Source organism: Mastacembelus armatus, chromosome 4 (genome assembly GCF_900324485.2).
Source record: "Mastacembelus armatus chromosome 4, fMasArm1.2, whole genome shotgun sequence".
In the NCBI taxonomy this organism is placed as follows: domain Eukaryota; kingdom Metazoa; phylum Chordata; class Actinopteri; order Synbranchiformes; family Mastacembelidae; genus Mastacembelus; species Mastacembelus armatus.
Window position 1 is genome coordinate 11,229,297 of NC_046636.1, and position 27,185 is coordinate 11,256,481.

A 27,185-nucleotide genomic window follows, 5' to 3' on the forward strand; every position below is an offset into this window, starting at 1 on the left:
ATCAGCATATGGAGCTTCACATTTCTTTCATTTGCGTAAGAATGAAATAGACAAACTGTATATTATGTGAAAGCCTTTTACTTCAAGTGACTGTGCAACTGGCCGATTAATCGGCCGTTTTTTTTACACATTTTAATTAATCGGCATCGGCCCATTAAGCTGCACGTTAGGCCGATTTATAGGCAGGCACATCTGCGACCAGCTAAGCGTTGTTGTGGAACACATGAGGACCCCTCTTGAGACAAGCAGGCTGTTACCACCGGTGTTCAGTGAGCTGATGTTCCCGTCTGCTGAAAAGTGTCCAAAAGTGGTAAGAAAGTACTTATCTTTCGTTTTTAATTTACCCATATACATTTCATTGGTTAAATATGAAGCTACTTTTGGAGAGCAATTGCGAGTAACTTTTTGGGTCAGTATTGTTAGCAAGCTGTAGTTTAGGCCATAGGCATGGGTACCAAAACATGCTAAAAAGCCCAGCGGCTAAATTATTATAGTAGCATGCGTTGTATGGATAAACTCATATGTTATTCATTCTGTTTCTGTACCTGAGAGTTTCTCTCCCTCTGCGTGAGAGACGGAGCAACGCACACACTGTAGCCATGCCCTGTTTACATTGCGTATTAAAATTGACGCTGACCATGCTTATCATGTGTGCAACAAATCTGAAAGTAGAAATGCGTGCAATTCAGATGAATATTCTTGCTAAAACACGCAGGATAACTTTCTTCAATAAATGTGTCGGTGCGTTAGACACACACAGGAAAGACATGAAGTGGGAAAATTAAAATCGGCCAAAAGAATCGGTATCATATATCGGCCATCGGCTGCCCTGATTTCTAAATATCGGCATCGGACAGAGAAAACCCATATCGGTCGACCTCTACAATAGTGTATTTAAAATTCCAGTTTTCTCACTTCTCACAGGCTGTGTTTAATGGCACTGAAGGGATGGGGGAGAGGTACTGTACAGATGCAAACATCTAATTTGTTGAGGTGACATGAGGTCTCTGAGGGGGATAAATGTCACACAGAGATTAAATGATTTTGAAAGATGAAGGAGTAGTCACAGCCATGTCTAAGCCCCTGCGTTTAATGCAAGAGGATGTGATTCATGCGTTAAGAAGTGTGACAATAAGTAGAGATTCCTGCTGCTGTAAAAGTGTTTAATGTTCATATAAGGGGAAACAATGTCAATGAGTGGCTCCATAATGAAAAGTGAATGGCTATTTATCATTGACATTTAGTTGGTAAGTTGTTGCTGCCATTGGGTTGACAACACATGGAAAGGGGATAAAAAAGTGAAACACGTATTCTATAAACGTATAGTTTTACATATTTATAAAGTATATTTTCATCCTCATCATCAATTAATGGCCTGTACACTGATATAAATATTAAAATATTTGCCAAAACTGTAGTGACACAACCAAATACAAGAAAGACGCCCAGCACGGTGACATAAATATGAAGCTCAGAATAATTGTTTGGTGGATCAGCCAGTCAAGGACCCTACCATGCACCTGAAATGGGTTGAGACCATTGCATATTTTCACACATATAGCCTACAATAATCCCATCGTGCGCCTATTTTCTGTTACTTCTCATGGAGTTCTGTCTAGCAAAGCAAAAGTGCCAAAAAATCCAATGCCATGAAATCCTTTTACTTCAACTGTAACATTCGTGTTAAAGCATTAATAAATGTTGTATGCTAGGACTGAAAAGCCCAGATTAAAGTGTCTGCTTTTTTCTTTGCAAGTCTTCTCTTTCGCTTTCAGCAGATGAAAAAACAACATGCTCCCAGAAGCCTCTGCAACATGACAGAGCTGCTCCCCTGCTACATCTCATCTGTAAAGAAATCCCTCTGTTCTCCATGAGTGGGCTTAAGCATGTGTACACAAGTACAGCACAGTGACAGGTAATGATTCACAACACGCAGAGTTTTGACAAAGCGAATAAACAAAAGTACAATATGGTGCAAACTTATGGAGGGGCCATAGCAGCACACATATGTTGTAGGCGGGTATAAATAAAGAAATGACAGAGTGGCTGGCAATATAATGGACCAAATTTTTAACTACCTTGAGTGCCTTGTCAGAGACGCACCCATAGACATTTATCAGCTGGAGTGAGTCATTTTTATTTTACCGTACTTCCTGTCTTCAGCTCACACTTGGATAAACAGCTCTATTTCAACGCCTGGTGACCCATTTTTCTCAACAGTAGCAGATTTAGATAACACAATCATAACACCATCAAGTTTTCCTAATAGCCGATAACAGTAAACGTAACAAGAACAGTGCATATTTATGGAGCAATATGATTTACTTTTATTCATAATGTTATATTGTCCAATCATCACGTCAAGCAAAGAGATACTGGCCTTTCTGTCAGACTGAGATATGTCTGTTTTCTTCTAACACTGTCCAACTGCTCATCCGGTTTCAAGACTCCTAGTTTGAAGTTGTAAGTACACTGTTGGTCAGGACCACTGACATCTAGGGAACACTGGTACAGTTGTCTTCCTAATTTTTCTTGACAGAGTCATCGAAAACAATTTTACTTTCCTTCCCTATAATGAAAACAAATGGTTTAGAATGTCATGCTACTGTAAGGCCAAAATTGAAGATCTAGCTAATGCCTCCACACATTCAGTAAACTTTAAAAGTGGCCTGTTACCAAAAGTCAAAGGGGAGGAGGAGTTGGGTGTTTGGAGATCATCTTTCCCAGGCATGAGCAAGACACAAGCAGGCCTGCAGTTGATCAGATGTTACAAAGCAAAGCATTACTTCTAAATTAAATGCAGAGTGCGACTGGTAGATATCACTGACTAAAATTACCAACACGTTAGATTTGTGAACTGCAGAACAACAACTGGTATTTGTAGGTCAAACTCTTGCCAAACCCTAGCCACTAGGTTACATCCATCAGGAATTCTGAGCATTGCAAAAACGTATTATACAGCTGACAGCTGGCACATTAGCTTCAGTCTGACTGTAGCCATAGGGCCAGTGGTGAGGAGTTGCTGCGACCCAAAACACCCCTGGTAATATTCCCATTACAGAATGATCTTCAGAAAGCCAACATCTACAAAAACATGATGGTCCTGTAGTGATCATTACTGCTGGCCAAGAGTGTGACTGAAGTGTATGACATGATATTTAAAGACATACTACACCTGTAAACTATTGTTGAAACAAAGGTTATTTCATTAAATAAAACCCAACTACTACACTGAATGAATTAAAACAAACATACATGGACATGGATGGGCTTTATATTGCCAACATTGTTCGATTAGCTATTAATTATAACTATTTTTGTTGTACCCTGAGATGTTCTACTAATGTTTGTTAAATGCCATAAAACCTAAAGTTAGTTTGTTTATGGGATGCCTCAAAACAGAGCTTGATAGAAAATGAATTATTCCTTGTAGGTCTGTCACATCTGGCCAATATTCTAAAATTTTTTCTAAAGTCTAAAAGAGTCTTAAAAGAGTGATGTAACTGCTCACCAGAAGGAAACACGAAGATAAACTACAGCTACAAGACAAACACTAACTGTAAAGAAATGTTATGCTGTCATGAGCTATGAAGGAATTGTTTATCATTTAAACATATTATTGCTTATCTTGCAAAACTGTAAGACAAGTATGTCTGCACCCAGGAGCCGAGCTTCCTCCTTTATAAGTTTATAAGTTCTGTGACTGTGAAGGTAAAACAGTTAAAGGTCGACCAGATGTCAACCTGTTCCAGGAAACCTTAGGCTGTAGATGGTTCTTGTACCTTCACCATATATGATATGCTGTATTTGCTGTCTCTGCACACTTTTAATGGTGTGTGAACCACTGGCTCTCTCAACAATAAAACACACAAGACACTTGAGTCTGATTGTTCATCTTCCATGAAATTGTCACTACACTAACAAGTGCTGATAGAGTATTGCTTTATACTTCTGTATATCAACATCAAGAAATAATATTTAAGCAGGTATTCATACTCAATACGTATGAATTACAGAGGTTTTTAATTTTTGAATCTCTGATAATGGGAAAAGTTTATTAACTAGTGGGCCATTTTCAAAGGGAATGACTCACAGTATATTAAACAACCACAGAAATTCAAATGACACTTTAGGACATGCTCACACACAGCACAACCCTTTACCCGTACAGTTAAATAAGCATTAGTGTATGAAGACAGATGTTGACATATCATATTGTACAGCTTAGAAAATCTACAATAACATAAAAACCTGAGGGCACACTGCTTTCTAGGATCTGTGCTTTCTAGGATTTCTTGATGTTTTCTTAAAACGCACAAACACCTAAAAAGGAAAATTATGATTTGTTTTCACTATTTTGTTCATCTCCAGTGAAACCTCAACCTCAGAATGACAGTTGACTACAACGATGTGCAGGCTGTTTCTGAATTGATGCCTGTTTTGTACAAACGCTAGTGTTTTTGTACCAGCTCCATGTGGGTAACGACAAAACAAATACTTTAAGATATGGTTTAGCCAAACAAAACAAACTGCAGGTATAATCACACCCTATAATATTTTTTCCAAACTGCCTCCATATGTCATAACAGCAACGCCAGCTGGAGAGCTGCTTCCACTTACACATTTCACATATCACAGCTCACACTTCTACAAGTCTGTATTTGTGAGTGTGCCTGACCCTTACCTCTTCTATTAATACTGTGCTGTGTGTGTGGAATTATGCATAGTCCAGCATTATGTTCCATGCAACCTTGGCTTGAAAACAGAATAAAAATTTGGTATGGACCTCAAAACCATCTGATTCCTGCTTAGGGCTACAACAAGAGTGACAGCATGTCTGATAACATCCTCATTAATATTCCTACCTAAACATATTCAGAGTCAAGTGGACCATACATTCAGTAAATATTTGCATAAGCCTATTAAAGAAATAGAAGATGGATTTTCAGTGGGGCAGATTTCCTTTTTAGCTGCTAACCAACAGTCAGAGGGAACAGCATAAAACCTCAGCTGCCACCCTATTGCTCCAACAAGTAACAATTAGGATACTGTCATCAATTAGCTCTCTGTGGCCACAATGGGCTACTTAACGTCCCATAAAACGCAAATACACCTACTGACCTCATTATATACTCAAGATGGAGCACAATTTGCAGGCTATCAAGGGTTCAATGGTAGTTTCATTGAGATTCAAAGCGTTAACACCTGTTAACCAATGCAGTGGTTAAAGTTGCTGTCAACAAGACAGGATACTGCTAAGAGTTCTGAGAATTACATCTTATTTTGTTACCTGCTGAGACCAAACCCAGGGAGATTTGATTAAAGCTACACAGTCTGCCTCCAGTCATTTAAACCCACAAGCTTCTACTTTGTGTTGCATAGCCTACAGGCACAAAATGTGCCCTACATTGTCAGTTAGTCTCCATAGAAGAAAGTCTTAGCTTAAAAGATTTCAGTTTATTATTTTACACAAAGCAAAGTAGCTCAGGTGCTTGCTCTTACTTGCAATATAAGAGAATGACAATTTTCACAACATGACCAGTGTCAGATACATGTGTTGTCCATGACCCCAAAGTACATGGACAACACAAGAAAAATCAGATTTGATCAGATTTGCTATGGACATTCTGCTCGCTAAATAATCAGTAGCAAAGGAGGTGTTAGATGAATGGGCAAGGATGCATTATCCCTCAAAATATTATACCCACCAATCAAACAATCACAAGCTACTAGTGGTAAATCCTCAAAATAACAATTTATTACTAGTTCACATATGCACACAAAAAGAAAACAACAGACAGACTCACACACACACAGACAAGTGTATGTACAAAACAACAGGGACTAACTACTGTATACGCACCTTTAACAATAAGGTTGAGGAGCTTTGGCCGTGGGTTGCGCTCACTCTGAATGGAACATGTGTATTGGCCGTCGTCAGTTACATCCACTTTCTGTATCTGAAGGCTGTATTCATGTTTGTCGCCGACGCTGGACACGATGGACACACGCGGGTCTACAGACCACTTGTCGTTCCCTGCAAAAATGATGCTTGAGCGGTTCAGCCAGGCTCCTTTAGAGATCCCATCCAACAGGTAGCACCTACAATGACAGGGGAGACTTCAGTTAGATCAAATGAATATTGTAAACATTCAGTCACTGTGTTTACTGTCTATAAAACTATTTCATCCACTACAAAGATCAACAAATTATGTTCTTTTAGGAAGAAAGGAAGTATCGCATTTTAGTTACAGATACAAACAAGTAAACTTCCACAAAAAGAGCTTTAAAAATCTCAGCATCTGCAGGGTATGATTCAACCTGTTACAGCTGTTTTAATTGACTCAAATTGAATCAAGACTGAAATAGCTGGAGCCATAAGTAACTCTTGTGGATTAGGAGGGCTGCTCTGTTGCCAAAAAAATGCTGGGGAAAAAAATCATCTGGCAAAAGTACAATTCTTTCTCATTATTTTCACTGACATTATTTGACACTGACAAAAGATATTGCATACTAGGCATGGAAATATATATTTAAAGAGCCAAATAAATACATTTCTACCTCCTTTTTTGGCTACCGGAAAGTTAAAATCTAACATGTGCATGTGTGTCTAGTTTTTCAATGCCTGAGATTTATGTACAAACATATGTTGTACCAAGTAAAGGACAGGCCATCAGTCCAAATATCCCAGGCTCTGAATAGGCTGTATTCTAGGACTGTGACTCCTGTGTGAGAATTGCAGACACCAGCATAATTACATGTGAAAGCTTAGTTACAAAGACAAAGGGTGGGTAAACTGCACATGTCAGAAAGCAGTTGTTTTACTCATCATTCCAGCAATGTTTGGACTTAGAAAATCACATCATATTCTGTGACAAATACTGTAATAATGAGTAGGAAAAGAGGCAATCAAGTTTGGCTCTTTAGCTGTTGTCAACATGCCATGTAGACTGCCAGCACCAGTAGTAAAGCCACTGAGGAAATCCATTTGGCACTAACCACAAAGCTCTTTACCCTCCATGCCAAGAAAATGTCTGTCAGGAAAGCAGGTAAAGGACAATGGTTTAGTCCAGGTTGGTCTCCCCTGGAGAAAGCACTGTTACAAATAAGTGGCAATTGAGAGTGGATTGTAATAGAAACAACACAACAGAGAAGTCCAGGTACTTTGAGAGTCAACATGGACCTGTCAGTTAGTTAGCCTATTGACCACCTGAACCATGGTTATCCTGGCCCTTTGGCAAAATTAACTGAAGAAGCCCCAACACAAGTTTACCTTGTTTTCTGTTGTCGTAAAGGTATGCCCTTGATCTTAAAGAATTTAAGGGTGCAGATTATGTATTATCATTTTTTTCTACATAATGGTAGATTTGACGTTTAAGTGCAAATTCGGCTCTTATGATTTTGAGACTTCAAAATCATGACCTATATAAAACATTTAAATTACATAAATAAAACTAATTGTGAATAAATGTTTTGCTTTAGAGAGAAACAGTTCAATGTGTTATAGCTACCTATGTCTGTGACCACAGGCCTTGAGTAATTATTTAACACAGGGACGGCTGAGGGTACCAGGCCTGAACATTAATGCACAATGCACCTCTGTGCAGCCCACAACCACTAATGTGAATAACCTGCCAACAGCTTGCTGGTCTTATGTCATTATACCCCTGCAAATCAGGGAAAGCAAACAAAATATATTCCCAAGTCTAGCTGCTATTATAAAATGTCATAATCATTCCCTCCATGTAAGTTTAAAATGTGGCTGTTAAAACAATTTACTTTTTTAAAGGAGATCAGAAGCTGTGGTCAGCTTGTATACATTTCAGGTAAAGTGTACTTAAATGGTTTTCATTGCTCGAAAAACTATCAAAGGTTCTCAAAACTCATCTTTTGCAGATCCTGTTTCTATGCTGTCCGTTCATATGATTAGTTTGTCCACAACTCTTATACTTGCAATAATGTTATTACATGAACTGCTGACCACAGCTTTTATTCTTTGTGAAAAACTTTTAACAGCACATTTCAAGGAGAGATTTGGGCTGAAGTATCACTTTAGCAAAGCCACAGTGCCAGAAGTATGGCTGGAGGACACTTCACCCAGCCAGGAGCTCTACTTGGACTCTTGACATTATTCTTCATCTTGATGAACCAGTCCTTAATGTTCTTTCGCTGTTTTTGCAGTTTGCTTATCACTACTGAGTGCCTTTGCACACTCCCTCCAGAAATGATTATGGTTATCTCACTGTCTTTGTAATCTCACACCAAGAAGTCATACGGATGCTTATATTTATACACCTTCTCACAAAGCTGTGTGTCAAACAAAACAAGCCATTTTTACATTAGCACGTTGTCTCAGGTGTTGTTGTTTGCTGTGGCTGCTTCTTCTGTTGCTGCTATCTTGAATAGGACCTTCATGGAAACTCATTTAAAAAAATGTAAATTGGCATTCACATATGGTGGATTGTTAGGTCTGTGATACCAACTAATTTGAGTACAAAAGTAGTTGAGTACCAACTAATTTGAGTACAAAAAAAAAAAGACTTGATACAGAAGACATACATGTTTGCATCATTGTGATACAACTAGTAATTTACAGTGACCTAAACCCTATGTGTATCTGCAATCATCCAACACCAGAGATTCATTACAAGTTTACTAAAGGTTCAATGTGTAATATTTATTTCAATCTATTAGCAGAAATGAAATATATTATTCATAAATATTTTGTCAGTGTGTAATCACCAGAAAACACCAACCATTATCTCTTCCTAATCTTAGGGCACCACCATGCTTCTACAGTAGCCCTGAATAGACAAACCAAACACTGGCTCTATTCAAGGAACTGCATTTAGTTTTAAAGGTGACAGCCATCATACCCTTACTCACCTTTCAAATCTCACCACCAGATGCTGCTAAATCTATCACATTTTACGCATTGCACCTTTAAGTACAATCTGCTCAGATCACGAGGTAACTTTTGTTTTACTTGTCACTAGTTTTTTGTTTTACTAGACAGGTGTGTCAGGACAGATCTTGTTTAATCCCAGTGTAGAGTAAGCATCATAGTAATTACAATGTTTTAAATAATATTTTAAGTAGTTGGTTTTACTAGGTTTGCATTGTCTCATTTCATTTCCTAGAGAGTAATAAATATTTTTGTCTGTACTTTGGACATTTTCCAATAAAACCAGCTTGCATGTACTAAAATCTAAAGTACTAAACTGGGGTCTTTCTTCTACCACATTTCCCTTGTTTATCCCTACAGTGCAGCATAGCAGCACATAACAGACAATAGCAAGGTGGACTTTGCTTTCATCAAGACCCTGTTCTCTAGGAACCCACCAGGATACAGGCTTCCCATGGTTTATACAAAGCTCAGGAAATTATTCAACAGACTTTATAGCATCCCATCTGAAGCAGTTTTGACACCTAAACATGCACTAATTGATACTTTTATTTATCCCTGCTTCTGACAAGTGACTGCAGAAGAACCAGGCTCATTAGAAGCTTTTTTTGGATTTTGGCTCACAAATAACAGAGTTCAGTTCAAACCCCAGTGATTATGCACAATGTGGAAAAAAGGAAAGTGATAAGCTGGTGTTTGAGCACATCACATGAATGGAAAATGATGACAAACCATTAATTACAGTATGGCAGCTGGTAAGAGAAGCAGATTGTAATCCATTTAGCCGAACTCATTCAAGCCCTTTGAATGGTTGCCATAATTAACTTTAGGTCATTTTCTGATCTAGATTCTTATTTGCTTTATAAAATAGTTTCTCAGGTTCCTCGACTGTAAATATTCTTCTATTCTGGCACCAACTCCACAGATATTGTCTTACAAACATATTTCAGTGTTTCACAGTCTACTAGCTCAGATTCAGCAGTTTTTTTTTCTTTTTTACATTTGGCAAAAGAAATGACTACACTTCTCCATCTGTAGTCTGAGATCTGTTGTTGTGTAACAGTTATATAATAAAAAGGACATTTAAACTTTAAGTCATGGAGGCCCCATGTAAGAACCATTACATTTTTCTTGTTTCTTTACACCTCGATCAATAACACTGCATTGTTTCGCTTAATATATATTTAAGCTGCAATACAATTGTTGTTGACTGTAATAAATGATGAAGTTTCTTCTGATTGGCAAATTGATTAACTGACTAATTGTCCCAACTGTCATGAACGTAATAGTGAATTATTTAGAATTCAAGCTGACAAGAAACAATATTATGACTTTATTATATTATATTAAGGAAAAGGCCAGAGCTGAATCAAAACAATAAAACTGTAGGCTGTAAAACAAAAAGTGAGCTGAAATATGGTAAAACACTTTATAGAGCATCACTAGAACCAACCAATTTTACATTATAGTTACTTGTTTGATCTTGATCAGTGCAGCTTTAACATATCATCACATCACATCACATATCACTGGATTATTGCGTAATAATAGATTATTGCTAGATATAGTTGACATATTAAGGACAGTAAAGGCCAATTTATCAGTTTACAGAGATTTTTCCCATGATGCTATTGGTATAGGTTTCTGCAAAACAAAAAGGTTTTGAATATTTTAGAAATGGAAAAATTTTTAATTTTGTCAAAAAGAGGAGGATCATAAAATGGATGGATCATTTGTCGTAACAGTAAAACTGGGGAAAAACAAATCGCTTTCGCACCTTGAGTGACACATATGATCACATCTGTGATTACTAAAAAAGCAACACTCAACATTCAAATCTCTTAAAATAGTCAGCCCGGTATAATTGCATGTTGTCCAACATGCTGAATGACACTTGATGACTGGAGTATAAATTCAACTTCAGAGTCTGAGAAGGCCACCTGGAATATTTCACTTTTTAGTCTGTGTTAAATGGGTATAAGTCAGAAAATTAGCACAGTATCATTGTAGTGGAACATCTGCTTAAAGACAATGCTTTTATGTTTCTGTTAATAGCGACACCCTCTTAACCCGCTTGAATGAAATAAGTGTTTTCAAGAGCATAATGAGGGAGTGTGATACAGCCATAAAAATGTATGAGAAAAACCCTTTCATAATGAAGTCAGGAACAGATGTTTCATTCCATTTTAAACATTTCACACATAAAGCGAGAGATGCTGCGATGACTATACCTGCACTGTATGCTCCGCAAGCTTTACAACGACTCACTGCTCTCAACAGAGCTCAACTGTCCAATGAATGCTCAATTGAGAAAACGCATTTCACACTGACTGACTGGAGGTTGAACCACTAGTGAAAGTAAACTAGATGTGATCAACGTGAAATCTGAAGGCCTTTCTAACAGAGTGTGTGTTTTTTAGATAGTTAAGGTACTTGGTTTATTTGTTATATTAAAAAATAAAAACCACCATAAGCACATCTGAAAATTTGTGTCATTATCTGGTGAAAACTGTGAAAATTTCTGATATTTAGATATTATAGTTGTGAAACTTTTTCTGGTGAAAACTACTCACCAGACTAATCAAGAACATAATCTTTACAATCTAATCCATACTCTATATAATGTATGACAATTATGGTTTATGCAATATAAATATTACACATAAACTTGCCTATTCCATTCATATTTTTTTATTGATACTTTCCTGTGTAGTGGTGGCGTTTGCTTATCCTTTGACCATAGGTGTCGGTGTGTGTCTGGTTGCTGAGGTTGGGGATTTTCGGGGGTGAGGGTGTGGAGTTGTTGCAGAGAATAAGGGAGAATGAGGCCATATTGTAGTGTTGTGCAACTAAGGTACAGCACCAGGCTCTTAATCCCTAAAATAATCCTTTCGACTGTGGCTGCTGGGACACATCTGAAGCCTTCCAGCTATAATCCACGCAGAGCCAATGCTGAAACCAACATCTAACATCACAGACACAGAGAACAGTACAAAACCAATCTCACATCCATTAGAAACTCCAAAATCTCACTTCTCACAAGTGAGAAGACTTTGAAGTTTATCTGTTATGAGTTCTTTTTTTTCATCATTTCGTTACAGTATCATTTTTGTCTGAACTGACACTGAGATGGAGTCTGACTGAGGGAGCGGCAAGGAATTGTCAGACCCCTGACAACATATAAAATCAATGTCCCCAGCCTGTTGTTACCACAGCAGTTATTACAACAAACTCTGTACAATATCATCTTGTACCCTCCTGTTCAGCCCCCCCTTAAGGTGCATCTGTCCTCCCTACCAGTGCATACAAATGAAGTGGCCCGTGTTTGAATGGCCTTGGTTGAATGGTTTTGTCTTGTTTCGCAGGCATGGATGCAGCTGACTAAACGTAACTTGCAGCAGCATGTAACTAGGAAAAAGTAATCTCTCATGTGTACAGTAGTGAAAGGCTGTGTTTGAACTGTAATGCCTTTTACCTGCTTGTCTCCTCACATCTGCAAGATTTCACAAGCAGTTTATTACAGTATGAGTAGAAGTCAACACCAGTCTTTCCACTAAAACTAATTCCTGATTCCTGAAAATCATATGTCCTACATGAGCAATCAATTAATTCATTTGATCAATTTCCTTTTTAAACACCGGCATTGAATAAATTAAATAAAATAAAAATGCATGGGGCTTACAAATTTGCAGTAGAATAAATGTTGAGTACTGAAGAGTGGTCTTCGCTGAGTCATAATGGCTGTATATTTTTCCACCTGAGACAATTCCTCCTTATACTGTAAATCGGTGTAATACATTTATATCAAAACTGAGTCCAGTGAACACCCAGATATTGTTAAATGTCACGTTCAAAATGCAGCCATACAAAGCATGATTAAACATTTAAGCTGTCTCCAGTGCCATTATCTGTTAAACAAATAGTAGGCTATATTATCTGGGAATCTTCTTCCTGAGGCAAACTATCCAGTTATTCAATATCACTGTCACATAGCATTTCTGTGAACACTACACAGGGCCAGAAATTCAGAGCCAGTGAATCACAGTCACTGCTATTTAACTATACAGTAGAATGTTTAGGATTACTTCAGTCTATTCTAGCACCTTTGTCTCACCGGCATTTGCTTTTCTTACATTCAGCCATTTTAAAAAAGATCCAAAGGACAGGAGCACACAGCCTAAAAAGATTTACTGGCAAACACTTCTCATTTAAGCAATGACTCACAGTGATAAACACTTAGGAGATGAATGAGTCTATATTTCCTTGATGAAACGGAAGCATGCTGCAGGCTTAAGACACATTTTAAATCACTTCACTTGTTTTAGTTTGCCCTGGGCCTCCTGCAGTGCAAAGGCAGGCACAGTTTGCCTCCTTGAACAACACAATACACTTCTTCACACCAAGCAATTTTAATCATTTTAAAAGGTTTCAAATGTAATTTGACCTACATCATCTCTGCTTTCAGGTGAGAAGGTTCTAAGTGATGTGATCCACACTATGTAGTCAATGTCCATGTAGATAAGCCAGAAGGGAGTATCAGTAGCCTCCAACAAGTTTTCTCTGATCATCATTCTTACATTAATGAGATTATTTGTCCATCTTTTTCAGGGGCTCGCCTACCTTCAAGTGTCAAATGCCAATAAGAGCTGTTATTGAATTCAGTAGAGTAAATGAGCCTTTACCTTGTGCAATTAACCAAACTTCAACCTTGTGTTTTACTTTTAACACAGCCTTGAGGGCTCATGGCAGAGAGCTCTGTGGGTATTTCGTCAATGCCTCACTAATATGAGAGTGGGAACTAAAAGGCACACTGCTTTGGACCTTTAGAAACCTGTCTGGTGACAGTGCTTACTTGTGGATGCAGGAACCTCCAATACTGTATCCCACAAATCAAATTACCCTTCAAAACTGATGGCTCAAGACCGCACACTGCCACCTCCCCCGTGGTTCCAGTTATAAAAAAAACATCTCACTAAGTGGCACGTTTGGGTCATCTTGGAAACTAAGCTGCTGTCTGCCAAAAAACAGATGCAGTTTCTTATTAATGCACCAATTGTGTACTTGATTGACTGATATTTGACATTCACTGTGAATACATCTTTGTGTAATTCCTCCCCTATGGAAAGAAGGGAGGGGTTACATGCAATATCTGGGAAGGAGAGAAGAATGCAAATATGACAGATTACTGCATTTCTGTTGTTTAGCAGAGACCCAGAGATCAAACGGAGACGAGCAGTGGGTGGTTGACAAACCCCAGACAAGCACTCTGGAGTTCAGGGTGGTAATATTGCCTGGGCCCTGGGAGCATTTTAATTATGCTTCATTTCATTTCATTTCATTGCATTATGTGTGGACAGAAACAGTGCACCAAATAATGCACTATGGATCTTCTCCATGAATGGAGACATTCATCTAGGCTGCAAAAAAGGGTGATTTTACGGTTACTGGTTTGTGACTGATTATTATCTTCATTGCACAAATCACAAATTTTCTAAAGACAGTTTCCTAAAGTGCATGATAACAGCTTTGAAATGCCTGCCAACCAACTGTCCAAAAGCCAGTATTATTCAGTTGCTATATATATAGCATATAAAATAGAGAAAATACTGTCAAAAAACTGTAAGTAGAAAATGTGTGGCATTTTTGCTTGAAAAATGCAAATTAATGAAATAATTTAATTATTTACTTAATTACCTAATTCTCAAAAAAAAAAAAACACACACACACACACACACAAAATATGGTAAGAAACTGCTGGAGTTGAATGGGTAAGAGGAATAATTATTCACACCAACCAGTAATGCCAGTGAAGTGAAGCCAGTTAAAGTAGACCACAGCACCACTACCTTTATCATAACAATTACAAGAGAGAGTGACAGCTGTCAGGTCATACAGCATCACTGGATGTGACTGATTATTAAAAGAGAAATATATATAAAAGAGGGCAGCTATAAACCAGCTGGCCACATGCCCATTTTCAGTGCTCTGACACAAGCAGCAAAATGTTTCATTACAGAGCTGCTGTGTTATTACTATCAGTATTTGGTGCACAGCTTATAAATCCAGACCATTAGGGAAAATACTTTTTCATCTTAATTTACAGTTCAATACAAAACCATATATATAGTAGCTGCCACAATACTAGACATAGACGTGGACATTCGTAGTGTTGTGATGCTGAAACCATTTCAAAATAAATAAGTACTGGATTTTTCACAAAAATATGGAACTGCTTGAAAGACAAACATAAAAATTCTGTCAAGTTGAGTGCATCCAAAATGTTATTTCCCCATTTTAGTGAATGTTTTGGTGGGGATTTAAAACTTTCAGCAAATTCTTAAGAGTGCTGCTGAGTTCCTGAGTTGTAGCGTTCATGGTGACATTTCCAAGCATGGAACGCATTTTTTAGCATCTGCTTTCCCAAATCTAGCCACCCGTTCTGAGGTAGCCTATTTGCTCGGCGTACTTCAGCTAGCATTTCTGAGCTGGCAGGGACTACCCTGAACAGCTCAGCAGGGACATCTGCCTCCCACAGCCATCTGTGCCCAGGACCTCCTAATCCTTCTCTCTCTGTCAACCTTTTCTCTCCCTTTCATTTCTCAGTCATCTCTCTCTAGATTTTACATATACTACTTTGAACACACGCAACATATATATGAACATATAGCACTTATGCACCCACAGACCCTCAATCCATGCAAAGAACTTAAGACATTCACATCAGTTATGAAATGACAGCTGTACTTCATATCAGAAAAAAGTGGGTCAGCATGCTGTGGCTTTTAAGAGTGTGATGTTTTATTGAGCTGACAAGATGTGCTCTGAGAAAATTAACTATGGAGACTTCAAAGAAATAAAAAGCAGGAAAAAAGGTTATATAAATAAATATATTTTTGAACATCGCTTATTAATGGTACACTTAAAAATACTTTTTTTTTTTCCTTAATGGACTGATTCTTATCCTGGTCCACTCCTCTGCATCATTTGTTTGTGCTTTGATGTGTTTATGAGGTGATTCCGTCTATGAGTATGTGCCTGGTTGGGTATTCTGCTGCCATGCAGCCTACCCACAGCGTTCACCGCCCAAGTGACAGGTCAGGGATGGCAGTGCGCCAGGGAGAGAGAGGGAAGTGGAGTCAGAGGCATAGGTCAAAGCTGGGTGGGGGATAGAACCACCACTGCATGTTAGCCTGGAACTGCCAGGGTGTACAGATGAGTTTACAGGCCTCAATATCAGAGCTTAAACCCCAAGTTAAATCAGACAAACCTCAAACAAGTCTGTTTGTGTAATGTCTAGACTGTGTGAGCACTCCTGAGATGGCAAGGAACTCTGTTTGTTGTGTTTTTAAATGTCACCGCAGATGACTGCTTTAGGGAAGGGGAGGGGGCACGTACTGAATCTTTTTCGCTGAGAATTACTGTAACTTCAAACTTTAAAATGACTTTGGATCTCAGGGGCAGCTTCATTGTTAATACACCAGATGCAAAAGCATTAGACTTCTGCTGGGTTTATTTCTTTTCCATCATCACCACGCTGTAACATTTTTCTGCAATATAATGGTGAGCATCAAAGTAGTGCTTTTTTAACATCAACATTTAACATTTTTAACATTTATTCTGTTCCTGACAATAACAGAAAAAAAGAGATGAAAACATAGTGACCATGCACCTAGTAGACTAATGTACAGTCTGCTGTTTACTTTTAGGGAAGAAGAAATGGCTTAAATTGGACAGTAGTGATTGCAGTGTAATTCAGAAAATACAAAGACGAAAACAGGAATTGTGTTTTATATGCCCGACTCTGCAACACTTTCACAGCACATTTTTAAATTTGACCTGATACCAGTTGATTATCTGCATGAAATATCGTATTAGCTGTAATATGTTTATTGATATGTACCAACATCTCCTTCAGTTTTATTAGTCTGTCCTCACTAAGATAACTCATCTGTCATGCCATCTTTAATGTATTTAAAAGATTTTTTTCTACCTTGTTAATGAACTATCTGTTTGCAATAGACAATGGACATCTACGAAGTCCCTTCACCCACATGTGGTTTTACAGTATGTAACTCCAAAATTGTTTAAAACTGTATTAGAATAATTGTTCCTGTTTTCAGAACAAACATTTTTTCACTCTATGAATCACTGACACAAGTCTACACTGACAGCAAAATCAGTGGCTTCAAATTCAGTCAGGACTTTTTGCTAAATGATCAAGAACACTACACTAGTTCTGTTCAACTTTAGAAAAACAAAAGACTATGAGTCGTCTTTTCTCATTCTGTTGATTGTACAGTTGTACAGTTTGATAAAAAAAACAGTTTGGAGAGTCTTTAAGTTAATTACAATCATAATGAAGTTAAGATGAAAACTGATGAGTCCATCTGTAACTACGTGTATTCACACCAAAGAGGATAGTGGATGAGCACTTTGGTAGCAGACACTGGTGCAGTCACAAAGCCAGCTCTGGCATCTTTGCAGGCAGTAGCAGCTGAGGTGAAATGGTGTCTAAGCCTTTTTAACACAGAGACATCAACATTTGCCATAATTTAAATGCCAAACAACCTAACACTGCAAAGGGCTTAACTGATATTGTGAAACATTTCAGTTGAAATGTCTGCAAGAAACGAAAAAAAAACAAACATCTTTTTCAGAAGAAATTATGTCATTGTTCAGGCCAGAGTATTGATTATGTATTGATGATATATTGATCAGGTTGAGAAAAGTAAGTTGAGGTGAGGTCATGATGTGTGCAGAAATGTATATATACAGTTAGACATTATTGGAGGTTTGCCATTATGGGCATGAAATCTGATCAGATTCATGATTATATCTTTAGATGTTGAATTTTGACAGCATAACTCTCATTCTCATTCAGCTTTCATTTCAAGTTAGCATTTATAGCCCATATAAACTGTGTGATTAGGTCTTAAAAACAGGTTCAGTCTTGTAGAACCCTAGTCTGTATTAAAACAACCTATAAAACTTTGAACACACTGTAGGTGCCTTCTAAAATGCTTTCAGTTACAAAGTGGAGGTATTTATATTGACATCTGGTATTTGCTAAATCCCCTGCTGACATAGCTCTTTTAACTAAACATTGATAGATAGATAACAGTTATTTGTGCAAACAAATAACTGCAGGTCAGCTGGTGTCAGGTCTTCAGAGTATGCACAAGACATCAAAAAAATGCCATGCTTTAAAATCTCTCCTTCATAAACAATGACAGTAACGAGGGAGTGTTTGTTATTGCTCTCCAGCAGGGTTTCAGCCACTGTTTTTGATGTGCTCTTTCCATGGCATAAATGGACAATCCTTCAGTGTCAGAGGACATTGGAACCCCTGCACAGTCCAATAGGTGCGACCACATTCATCATCCTGACAAAAGGAACTAAGCAATTGCCACAGCACTTAACTGGTTTCAGTCATCTGCAAATATTGGAATAAATACATTGAGCAGAGGAGCAGCCCCTCTGGGCATAGTGAGATTTTGCATGCCCTATTTGTGCTTACTAGCCTGCTTTAGGGCAGTCTTTTTTCTATCTATCTCGCAGTATTACGCATGTATGAAGTACATGCATAGCTTTCTCCATTCCTTAGAGAGTGGGTGAAAGAACTGGGTTGTACAGCACGAGCAGTTTCAACATCCTGCTTTTACTATGAAGCATTAGGAAATGCTTCATCCAAATCCCCTACTAATATCAGAATTGGGGAACGTAGACTACAGTTGTCTGACGCAATGCCTGAAGCCTATAGAGTTAGTGTGTTAATTATCCTAATGGAATACAGCAGATTTCTTAATGCCAGACAAGAATACTGCATTGTGTTGAAGTTTCCTATACATCATTTCCTACACATCAATTAAAGGCAGTGCTTGAATACTGAAGAGTGCTTTTTTTCAGCATTTATATTTTTCTTTGTGTATCTGTATGCATGCATGTCTGTTTGTATGGCAGGACATGGCAGAAGGTTGGATGAATACTGAAATTCAATGAATGCTTCTCTGCTTAAAATGCAGTGCTTGTGTGTTGGCAGGGACCAAAAAGTCCTTAGTTAAGCTAATCACCAGTCCATTTGGCAAGGATTACGCTCAGCCGAGGGTTTGTCCCATGAACAGGGTTTTGGATTCATAACAGTGACTGAGTAAGTAATTTTATTGATAGAGCAATACTCCATTCTGAAATTACTTTAATCACCATAACATCTCAATATGAAGACATCAGTAAAATACTTTTAAAGCATTTAAAGAAATCAATATGCTTCCAGAGTATGTGTGGTTTTAAGTTGGGTTGACTTGAGGACAGTCAGAAAACCAAAACAATACTTCTGATGACAGCCAACAGGGGGCACAATGTGGATTGAAGAGGCACTTATTTACTTCACTCCATCAAAGCACAGAGCCTGCTGCACTTAACTCACTGAAGTGGTGGTCAGCAGGGTGAAAAACAATCCAATTCCTCCAGGAGTGTCAACACAGGTATACAGTTTTAAAGAGGCAGCCAGACAATCCAAAGCCCTGGCCGGTGCGTGCAAGTTAAGCTGGACCAAACAATTTGGCTTAAATGATGAGCAGACGATAGTTTTTAAGTTCCCTGCTTCCTGGTTGAGTTTTTTTCTCTTGTTTACTTGCCAGCTAGATTAACTTCAAAGAGCAGTGGTGGACAAGTGGTGTGACATGTAGACCAAGAATCAAAGTTTTTCTAGTTGGTTCCTCCTCTTGTTTAAAAGAGATTAGTGGGTTACTAGGCTTATCTTTAGTTTTCTGCATGTTCTATTTGGTTGGTCCTCGTTTTGTGTACCATATGTATTGCATTTAAGTGGTGCAATTAATTAATTAAGTGCACTTGCAAATTAATAATGTGATTAATATGCATGTCCTGTCCATTAGGGTAACAAGAAACTGGTAACAGTGATATTGCCCAATGCCAAAACAGGTCTGACAATTACAATTGCTGTATTTGCAACAAACTAATATTTACCTATGTTGTTTGTTAGTTGGGGGCAGCACGGTGTCTGAGTGGTTAGCACTGTTGCCTCACAGCAAGAAGGTCCCAAGACCGCAACCCGTCTGGGGCCTTTCTGTGTGCATGTTCTCCCCGTGCATGGATTTACTCCGGGTACTCCGGTTTCCTCCCACAGTCCAAAAAACATGCATATTAAGTTGATTGGTGACTCTAAAATTGCCTATAGGCTGGAGTGTGAGTGTGAGAGGTTGTTTGTTTCTGTGTGTCTATGTGGCACGCACCTGCCTTTCACCCAAAGAGAGCTCCAGCAGATTCCCGTGACCCTGGTTAAGAATAAGCGGGCATAGATAATAGATGGATGTTTGTTAGCTGCCCACTGTGTTAAAATGTAGGGTATTTTTATTTAAAATTTTTATTACAAAATCTCTGCTCAACGTCTTATCATACATGTATGAAGAAAGATATTTTCTCAAAACACTCGTGCTGTTGGGTTTTTTTGTTTTTTTTTATTATTATTTTTGTATTGTAATTTGGCGCTATACATATAAAACTGAATTGAATTCAAATGAATTGCTGCATATTTCTCCCATCCCATATGATTAACAGAGTAGAAACATTGCTTCTATCTGAATACTATAACACAAACAGAGATATGTTAATGATGGTGACAAATAACTAAACAAAATAAAAGGAAAAGCAAAGTTATATAATTTTGGTCTAAATAGCATTCCATTTTGCATCAGGGCATGGGGCTGTGCCCAGAACCCCCATTGTCAGGTTTGTAACAGTTTCCTGTTACCACATGTCCTTGTTATGCATAATTAGTTGGTGCTAAACGAGAACACTGTTGTTTTGAAGAAGAAATTGCTCTTTTTCTTTGGAAACGTTCTGCGGACAACCCACATCTGAATTGAGAAAAAAAGGTTTATTGGCAGCAAGCAGGAAACCAAATTATACAATAAGTTTTGCACTAGTGACAATAATCTTCTAACTTATTAAAATACAAAAAAAATCATCCAAGTGCAGCAGCACACACATCACAATTTGGTTTAATTCAATAACCCACCAGCATCCTGATTATTTGTTATTCTTACCATTAATCTCCTTAATGGCAAAACCAATCAAAACTCCAGGAGAAAATTGCTCCTTTTGCTTTAGCACACCCAATCAGTTGCGTTAAGTCACTGAAACATGTGCAGAGGTAATGACACAGCCCCAAAAGCAACACCAGATTGGAACAAATGCATATTAACCATCACGATGTTGTTATCCAAAGCCTATTAAATGATGGATTTGGGCCTGATTCGTCTGTAGCCATGTGCCAGTAGTGCAGGGGTACAGTATAACAGGAGAAAGCATGTCTAAGTGAACAGGTTCATTAAGCCCATGTAAATTGCTGCGGCATCCTGGACTTTAGCATCTTGGCAACTAGGATAATAATGGTAAAAGAGAAACCAAATCCATCTCATCGCTTCCTTGGGTATTATTATGCCTCACCAGTGCAGACTGCTCATTACTGACATTGCACACATTCAAATGAGCCAATGGCAAATGAGCATGCACACAAACACACAGTACTGTACACTGTGGGGTTTGAGGTGATGGACTGATGATTCTGTACAAGATACAACAAACTCACTTCATCCAAAACTGACAAGAAACACAACACTAAACTGATTGTGTGATTCAGACACATTTCTTTTCATCAAGCAAACAATTGGGATACTAGCTTTCCTACTATGGGGTATACACTAACTCTAGCTCTCCCAAAAAACAGTTTACAGAGTATGTAATTTCAGCTAAGGGTAAAAATGGCTGATAAGAAGTAACGTCAGCTAAGCTCCTGAATTGGATGGTTACAGAAGTGCAGGAATCTAAATAAGATGTATTGGCAGCAGCCTGTAACCTGTATGATTTTTTTTTCTTATCAGTGTAAGAAACATGCAATTAGTTGAAGATGGCCGCAAGGTTTACTGAATAACCCCATTAAAGAGAACAGTGTTAAATAGGAAAGGGCCTAAAGGCAAACGTAATGGGTTTTTCCACTGACATGCTTCCTATTTGATGGGAGAAAATGTCTTACTCGCTCTTAATTCAGGTCTTGGACACCTTGAGATGGATGGGAGGTATTTATTCCATAATTTATGAATATAATACTACCTAAATGCTGAAACTACTGTACATTGTTCATATAACTATAAACATCTGGCAGCAAGTGTGTCTTAAGAACCCAAAGGCAATCTAGCAAGCATTCTACTCAAGAGTCTGAATGGAGAAAATATTTTGTAAGAGTTATTGCAATCACTCACCCTATACAGTGGGAAGCAAGTAATATCAACACTGTGAAAATCGGGGCATAATGGGATCTATTTTTAAACACAACTTAGCATACCGTGGTTGAACAGAGCTCTTGTTGCTGTTTGTTTCCATCATCTAAGGGTTTGGCTATGTTATGAAAGAACCCAGTGCTCCACAGCACATATATATATATATATATATATATATATATATACAACATATATAATAACAATTCTTCATGATGCCTGTTTTCTACAAGTATTTTAATTTGTTTAACACTGCAATGCATCCACACATGTTTTTCAGAAAAAAAAGCCTGCTCAGCTTAAGATACAGGCATTGCTTTCATTCTGGTTTTTTACCCCAACTCTATGCACAGTCAATAAATGCTTGGGTCAGGATGGTTATCACATTACTACAGTACTACAGACCATACACGCTTATTGTGGGGTTAAGCTCATTACCCATTTTCACTTCTTATTTCAGATCACACTTTTTTTAACAATCAGGGAACATTAATGGTAGCAACCTCAGTGATTTTATCTGCTCTATTTGGTGGTGCCGTTACAAAGAGTTGTTGTTGCTGTCTCACAATTACAGCCTTTCAATGACTAACTACAGTAACTCCTTGTAACTGCATAACCTCTGTGAATGTATTAGGAAAGCTAGATATGGCACAGTCAGCCAGTGTTGTTGCCAATTTTCCCTAGTGGCCAATAATGATAATGTAGTAAAAAAAAATTTGATCCAAAAGCATATCCTCACAGACCACTCTTATAAAAGAAATGTGTTACACAGCTGACAGAACACCTCAAACAGTTGCAACCAGGGAGAGGAACACAAGTGTGTATGTGCAGTGTGTTATAAGCTGCATAAACAAATCAGACAGGAAAAAAACATAACTAGCTTATGAGCTTGGTGTTGACATTTTACTCAGATAAAAGGGTAGCTTCTTAGAGTTTGGTATCCAGTTCCTGTACCAGTCTTCCTGATAGTAGTGTATATTGGTTTGTCTTGCGGTCTATTAAGGCGGGGTCACTTTTTATGACTGTCATAAATCATGAAATAAAGCAATAAAAAACGACATCACGCTCTCCTCCCACCGGGCGGCGCTATTTCCTATTGGACGTGACGTTGTTTGTGGGATGCGGCGTGCTGACGTGAATACCGTTACGTCTGTGTGTACCATGTGTCAGGGGCATTTAAATACCTGCAACAAGCGCAAGGCTGCCTTTTCTACTGCTTGTTTATTAGTAAAAACAAACATGGTGATCTTTCCTTCAGGGACGTGTGTGCTTTGTTCATCGGTTTAATAGTGAGTATATGAGATCGTCTGCATTGAATACGTTGTATTTCAAAATAGCGTGACTCCATCAGGTGGCGTGACCATTTCGTTGGTGGATAAGGATTCTCCACCCCCATCAGCTGCTGGAGGTATGTATTCTTCTTTTATAATGTTTTTTATACAGTATTTTATTTCGGGGTGTGACTGTTACTGATGTGGATCTAACGGGAAATGTGGGCCGCTCAACAGGCTCCAGCGCTGTGGGCCGCTCTGAACCAGATAAATCGGACATTGCATACCTGCGTGATAAAGGTAAGAGTTATTCTAGTATGTATTTGTGCTTAAAGTAGGGTTATTGCTTAATGCTAACAGGAACTCCTGATTTTTTACAAATTGTTGGTGTGCTTTGCAGAAAATCCTGGAGGGCCGCAAAGAGGCCGTCTGTCTTTAAAGAGACGCAGAGAGCGCACAATTTTAACAGAAATAAACAGTCAGGGTGAGTATGCATATGGTGGTAGGTTTATAATAAAAAAAGATGAAGTACTATTTTAACGGTGGGGGTGTAGCTGATCATCTTTTATACAATCTGGTAATGCAGGCTGTGCCGAGAGTGCAGTGAGCGGACGGTCGGGAGGAAGCTCCAGCATATCGGTGCGTGCCGGCTGCTCAACGCCCCCCAGAGTCTCCGTTGCGAGCGGCGAGCCCCGACGGTCTGCTGAGGAAGGAAGAGCTCGCCGGACCGGCGAATCTCCGTCAGGAGCTTGTGATAACTCTGCGCATACAATTCTGTGATTACGATAGCGAGGGTACGAAATTGATAAAAATTGCATCTCAACACATTTAAATAAACTGGCTGTTTATAACCGCGTTTTAAATACTTTTTTTTTTTTATAAAACGGTTTGTCTGCGTTTATATCTAGATGATTTTCATCCAGCTAAGAGGCTGAGAGCCGCCCCTGCAAGAGCTGCAAGGAAGAAGAAGGAGGAGCAACAGCAGCAGCAGAAGAAGAAGAAGGATACCGATATTGGTGTTGCAGCGACACCGCAGGTCGATAAGGAGATCGACCTGTGGGCTTCAGAATGGGCTGCAGAGACTGCAGCCGCAACACACTTCCTGGAGCAGCAGGGGGAGCTACAGTTTCCGCGTGATCAGGAGGATGGACACAGCGTGCTCAGGAGGAATCCGTTGCAGCTGATTCAACTCGATGGTGATGTGGCTGTATGTTTTCCTACCATAAACTTTGCCGATCTGTTATCCAGCCAGGGCCCGACACAACTGAGGTGGTGTGTGAGAGGTCGGTGTTGCATACGCCCAATGTCACTCATCCTCCTGTTGATCTGGTCTGGAAGGGCGGCAAACACTAGTTACTAGCTATTGCTGCATACACGAGTGCCTCAGAGACTTTTTCCTCATCAGTCAGATAGTGAGTCAGACAGTGATGACTGTTATTCTGCAGCTTCAGAGATTAGTGGTGTGTCAGCCCTAGATATTGGTTCTGTAGATGTGACACCTGCTGGTACAGCAGATGTTTCTACACAGACTAGTGGTGATAACACATTCCTTGTAAATCAGAACGCTGCAGAACTATTGCCAAACCTCTGTGCAGCGCTGACAGAGGTGTGCAGTGAGGTGAGGCGGCTTGACAGAAAACACACGTGTTTAGAAGCGTATGTATCGCATGCAGTAGCAGAGTTAACCGACTACGTAACAGACGCACAAAATCAGTTTTCCACCTCTTTAGACAAAAATGGCAGGGTGTGATAACCGGAATACCTGCTGTGCTGATAATGGTTGATTCAGGAATGCAATGTCATATGTTGAATTCTCACGCTGGGCTGTTGAGATGCGTGCAAAAAATACTCAGTTCATGAAGATGTTGAACACTCATCCTCCACCAAAAACAGAATATCTCAATGCGTCATTAAGTACTGCAGATTTCGACAGATGGTCTGAAAACACACGCCGAAAGTTTGTACAGCTCAAGAGAAGAATTATCCTTCCTTCCACAGGGTGGCGTGGCTGAATGCCCCGCTCTGTCACCTAATGTCCCCGGGGTTGCTGTAGTTGAGCATGCAAATGACCAGAGGACTGTATGTGATGTTGCAGATGATGACGAAGTTGTTGTTGGTGGGGCTGCAGCTGCTCATTCAGAGCCTACCTGTCTGATGCATGTCACTAGTCCTCCATACGATCAGGGTCAGGAGACCCTGATACCTTCTGATGATCATTGTATGCTATGTAATGAAGTTGTTGCTGGTGGTGCTGCTGGTGCTGATTCAGAGCCTCCTCACCTGCTGCAGGGCAGCCATGTGGTTGGTTCACTGATTTCAGATCCACCTCTGACTGATGGGTCTACAGATAACATTCCCCCCTGCCCTAGTGGTCTCCAGCATGGGGCAGGTTTAATTACTGTCAGGGATATTCCAGCATTTGATGCAATAGGGTTGAGACAACCTATTCATTTCAGTGATGTTGACAATGTTACCAACCCTGAACAGATTCCTGCGCTTGTTAGGGAACGTCTAACCACTGTAATGACGACTCGTTGTCAGATGGGGACCTTGAGTTTGTGGTGAGTGTGGCACAAGAGGGCAGGGGCGGCGGCACACGGCTCAAGCTTGGGAGTGTGCCTTATAGTGAAATTTTGTCTCGAAAGGGAAAGCAATTGTATGATCCCGATAATGATACCTCAGACAACAATTCATGTTTCAGCATGTGTATTATCAGAGCAGAAAACCCCTCACTGGGGGCTCTGGAAATATTACACAGAGCTAAAAAACTACAGGAATCTGTAGGTCTTTCCCCTACACAGCAGGTTGGTTTTAGTGATGTCACTAGATTTGAGAAGGAAATAGATGCAAAGATAATCATTTTTCATCATGGTGGTGGCGGTGGTGGTAGAAAACGCCCAATCTGCTTCCAAACACACGGATCCCCGCACCTCCGCACCATCTGGATCTATCTACATGCTGAGCACTATTACCTGATAACTAACCCTAAAGGTTTTTTTGGTGGCTCATATGTCTGTGATTTTTGTTACAACACCTACGAGACACCCTTACTGCATAATTGCATACACCGGTGTAATGTCTGCTTCACCATGTGCGAGCAACATTCTGGCCCCACAGTCAAATGTGATTGAGTGCAAGCGTATTTGTAAATCTATGCAGTGTTTCCAGGACCACAAACTGCCTGACCCTAAACACAATATGATTCCTTGTGCTACTGTTAAATATTGTGAGGAGTGTGGAAAAATTTACAGGACTTGTAAACAGAGCCCTAAACACAGATGTGCAGCCCCCCGGTGCAGACACTGCGGGGCACTTAGAGGAGGTATGGTGCATCAGTGCTACATACAGCCTCCACCGCTTAAAGAGGTACAAGAGGAACCCCACAATAATTACATTCTGTACGACTTTGAGACCAGGTACCGTGATGGGAGGCATGAAGCGAATTATGTTTGTGCTATGGAGATGAGTGAAAAGGGTAACCCTTACCCATTTTGTTACACTGGTGTTGATTGTGTGGCCGCATTTATCAGACGGTTTAGACGCAAGAAGTACAGGGGATACACGTTCATAGCTCATAACGCAGCCAGGTTTGACAGTTATATCATCCTCGAGTGTCTTGTGAGACAGTGTATCAGCCCCCCTTCTCATTATGAAAGGGAGTCGCGTGATCATGATGTACGATGACGACTACAGACAGCGCTGGATCGATTCGAATTT

The 27,185-nt window shown here is 39.3% G+C and overlaps 1 protein-coding gene across 3 annotated transcripts in view; it reads right to left on the bottom strand.

Moving 5' to 3' along the window:
* The window catches only part of negr1 (neuronal growth regulator 1), a 135,580-nt gene that overhangs the window by 84,938 nt on the left and 23,457 nt on the right, over positions 1-27,185 (bottom strand). For all 3 annotated transcript variants that reach the window (XR_003296605.1, XM_026323567.1, XM_026323566.1), the window contains exon 2: positions 5,864-6,102. Coding sequence is in view for 2 of the 3 variants with exons in the window: in XM_026323567.1 (XP_026179352.1) it covers positions 5,864-6,102 (239 nt within the window). In the remaining variant the exon portion in view is untranslated. The remainder of the gene's footprint in view (positions 1-5,863; positions 6,103-27,185) is intronic.